The sequence below is a fragment of the Triticum dicoccoides genome, chromosome 6A (assembly GCF_002162155.2).
Source record: "Triticum dicoccoides isolate Atlit2015 ecotype Zavitan chromosome 6A, WEW_v2.0, whole genome shotgun sequence".
Taxonomy (NCBI): domain Eukaryota; kingdom Viridiplantae; phylum Streptophyta; class Magnoliopsida; order Poales; family Poaceae; genus Triticum; species Triticum dicoccoides.
The window spans coordinates 621,459,986-621,463,302 of NC_041390.1; the positions used below are offsets into that span (position 1 = coordinate 621,459,986).

General features: G+C 40.7%; 1 protein-coding gene across 1 annotated transcript; it reads left to right on the forward strand.

The window, feature by feature from the left end:
- The first annotated feature begins 668 nt into the window (after nt 1-668).
- Nucleotides 669-2,592, forward strand: LOC119318584 (disease resistance protein RGA2-like). The gene is made up of 2 exons (XM_037593165.1): nt 669-990; nt 1,812-2,592. The coding sequence occupies exons 1-2, from the start codon at nt 703-705 to the stop codon at nt 2,250-2,252; spliced, it is 729 nt and encodes a 242-aa protein (XP_037449062.1). The 5' UTR covers nt 669-702; the 3' UTR covers nt 2,253-2,592.
- The last annotated feature ends 725 nt before the right edge of the window (nt 2,593-3,317 follow it).

Sequence of the window (3,317 nt, forward strand, 5' to 3'; positions counted from 1 at the left end):
TTGGAAAAATCTTCAGTCAAGCAAGCAAGCAAGCAAGAGTATCATACTGTGTGTTCTCTCTTTTTATATACTTATTATGCAATATTTTCTTGCAGGATATTGAAAATTAACCAAGATGCCGAGTAGATTGCTAAATTTGGTCAACCAGCCTGGCAGCAGATACAAAGAATATGACTTCAGTGTAAGTAATCGTACAAATCTTCTGATTCTATTGTTTGCTTGTCATCCTGTTATCTGTACCGTAAACTGTTTATGATTTTTCTGGGGATGAGGGCAACTGTGCAATCCATATTATTTCTCCTACAGCAGTGAAATCCAGAACTAAAGAATTTGGTACTTTTAAAACAGCTCAAAAGCTATTTATAATTATAAACCAAAGAATGCATCAGGGAATGGGATTCTTCTCAATTGCTTTAATTTTCTGAGGGAGCTCACATTCTTTTCTTTTCATAGGGAGAAAGACTTGAGATTCTTTTCTTGACCCTTGCCTGCTGGTAAAGCTAAAGCTAACGTGTGCTGTGCTGCACGCATTATCACAACTAAGCAAGGTAGATGATCCCTTTCCATCTCGGTAGAGCATGTGGTTATACATTTGACCATTCATGAGTTGGTAACTGCTTCATTTCTGGCACTTGGTTGTGTTCACATCTCCTCCAATTGGCATCCAACTGAGAGAGATAAGGTACGGTGAAGACGAACAACATGGCTCATGTAGCCGGTTTGCTTGCCTCGGCTGTGGTCTCAGCAGTGGGCAATAAGCTGGGTTCCGCCATTGGGGATGAGGTCACGATGCTGTGCAGTTTCAAGGACGACCTCAAGGACATGAAGGACACGTTGCAGTACATGGAGGCGGCGCTCAAGGATGCTGAGAGGCGGTCTGTCACGGAGGAGTTGGTGCGGCTGTGGCTCAACCGGCTCAAGAACGCTGCCTATGAAATCTCTTACATGCTCGATGAGTTGCAAGCTGACAGTGAACCAGCCTCCAGAAAGGTATACATACGCCGTCCATGCCTTATCTTGATCTGTTTTTCGGTAATTAATTTTCCTAGCTACTACAGAGTTTGTTGCTTTGGCTAAATAATTTGATTATTAATTATATTATTGTCCACAAAACCATGCTTGATCAGTGGTCCAGGATTAGTGAAATTACGGTGTTGGGGAGGGCCAGTTAGAGAAATCTGTTGTTCATGTGTTCATTAGGAACAAATCTGTGGTATTAGGGAGGAGAGGGGGCACGGCCCCTTCTGGCCCCTGGCTCCGCCACTGTGCTTGATCATCTGAACGTACTTTCCAATGTAAGCAACTGGTGCACTAGTTAATTGCAACGTTTAAAGCTTGAAATTTGTTTGTGCCCTTCTAAAATTTAAAGCCATGGGTGTACAAGAGGCTTTTAGCCTACTTAAATCTGGTGTACAAATCCCGGCCCTGAAACTAGGTACTCCCTCCGTTCCTAAATATAAGTCTTTTTAGAGATTCCACTACAAACTACATACGGATGTATATAGACATATTTTAAGTGTAAATTTACTCCTTTTGCTCCGTACGTAGTGCATAGTGGAATTTCTAGAAAGACTTATATTTAGGAATGGAGGAAGTATATAAGAATAAAAAAAAGTACTACAAGGGAAGCTATGTTTTACATCCGTCCAAAAGTTTTACGTTAAATTCTAACTGTGTTGGGCTTTATATATCTACCATGCAGCATGTAGTTACCGGGTAGAGGGGTCGAAAATACTACATCTTATTAAAGCCGGGTGTAATGCTCCCAGGTTTTATATTATATCATAATCACTTGTTGAAATTCCTTATAGATGATTGGGAAGCTAGACTGTTTTGCTATTGCACCCAAGATTACCATGGCTTATAAGATGAAGAAGATGAGAGGTCAGCTGAGGAAGATCAAAGAGGATCACGAGAGTTTCAAATTCATACATGATAACTCCAGTCTAATTAGTGTGCACCAGTTTCCTGATCCACGGGAAACAACATCAGATGTGATTGAATCACTCATCATAGGGAGAGACAAAGACAGGGTGAATGTTCTTTCTTTGTTATCCACAAGCAGCAACAAAGAAGATATCACAATTCTTCCTGTTTGTGGGCTTGGAGGCATAGGAAAGACAACATTGGCACAACTGGTCTTCAATGATGCTCAGTTGAAAGAGTATGACCATCGGGTATGGGTCTATGTATCCCAGGTGTTTGACATGAAAAAAATAGGGAACTCCATAATTTCTCAAGTAGAAAAATGAAGCCAGAATCTAGATACAAGGCAGTTGATAAACCAACATCTTAAACATCTACTTCAAGATAAGAAGACTCTAATTGTTTTGGATGACCTATGGGAGACAGATAACTTCCAACTGGATCAGCTCAAGCTTATGTTGAATGTAAGCTCCAATATGAGAGTCTTGGTCACAACACGCAGCATAGATATTGCAAAAAAAATCTGTACTGTTGAACCATACAAGCTAGATCCCTTGGACAACGACATGTGCTGGAGAATAATCAAGCAAAACAGTGGCTTTGAATCTAGAGCTGATAAAGGTCAAGCTGAACCAGTTGGACAAAAGATTGCAACGAAATGTGGTGGTTTGCCACTAGCAGCTCAAGCACTTGGATTCTTGCTGTCTGGAATGGATCTTAGTGACTGGGAAGCAATGTGCAATAGTGATATTTGGGATGAACCATTTTCTGATAGTACAGTGTTACCATCCTTGAAGTTAAGCTACAATACTTTGACACCATATCGGAGGTTATGCTTTGCCTATTGTGGCATCTTCCATAAAGGTCACAATATAAGTAAAGATGACCTTATCTATCAATGGATCGCTCTTGGTTTCATCGAGCCGTCTAATACCTTTTCAGCCATGCAACTTGGTGAGAAGTATGTTAGGCAATTCCTGGGGATGTCTTTCCTTCAGTATTCAAAATTGGGCGAGGACGAGGTGAGTTACATACTTGTTCATTACAGAATAAAGAGTATTCTTTTTTACTCAACTGTTATTTATGTTGACAGTTTGGTAGATTAATTCATGCATATGTTTTGCCCTTTGTGGCAAATAAAGCACTCAAGATATTGGTGCATCAGATTAGACTCCACACTCTTTCTTCTAAAAATTGTCGAGTGTTTTTTTTAGAACGAAGACGCCAGATGCGTCCGGTTTTAAATTAATATAGCCCACAACAGACAGCGTACCACCACAACAAGTCTTAATACATCATCAAAAGTCGTCCCGGCCTACATGGAAGGATCACCACAGAAGTTCAAGCGCGACTTAACTTAACAAACCCCTGGCAGATTACAGGGCAGAGCC

Bases quoted from the DNA above. Each gene is read 5' to 3' on its own strand.
- LOC119318584 (XM_037593165.1), top strand. From the start codon at position 703: ATGGCTCATGTAGCCGGTTTGCTTGCCTCGGCTGTGGTCTCAGCAGTG. The intron at 991-1,811 runs GTATACATACGC...AATTCCTTATAG, and splicing joins GTGAACCAGCCTCCAGAAAG to ATGATTGGGAAGCTAGACTG.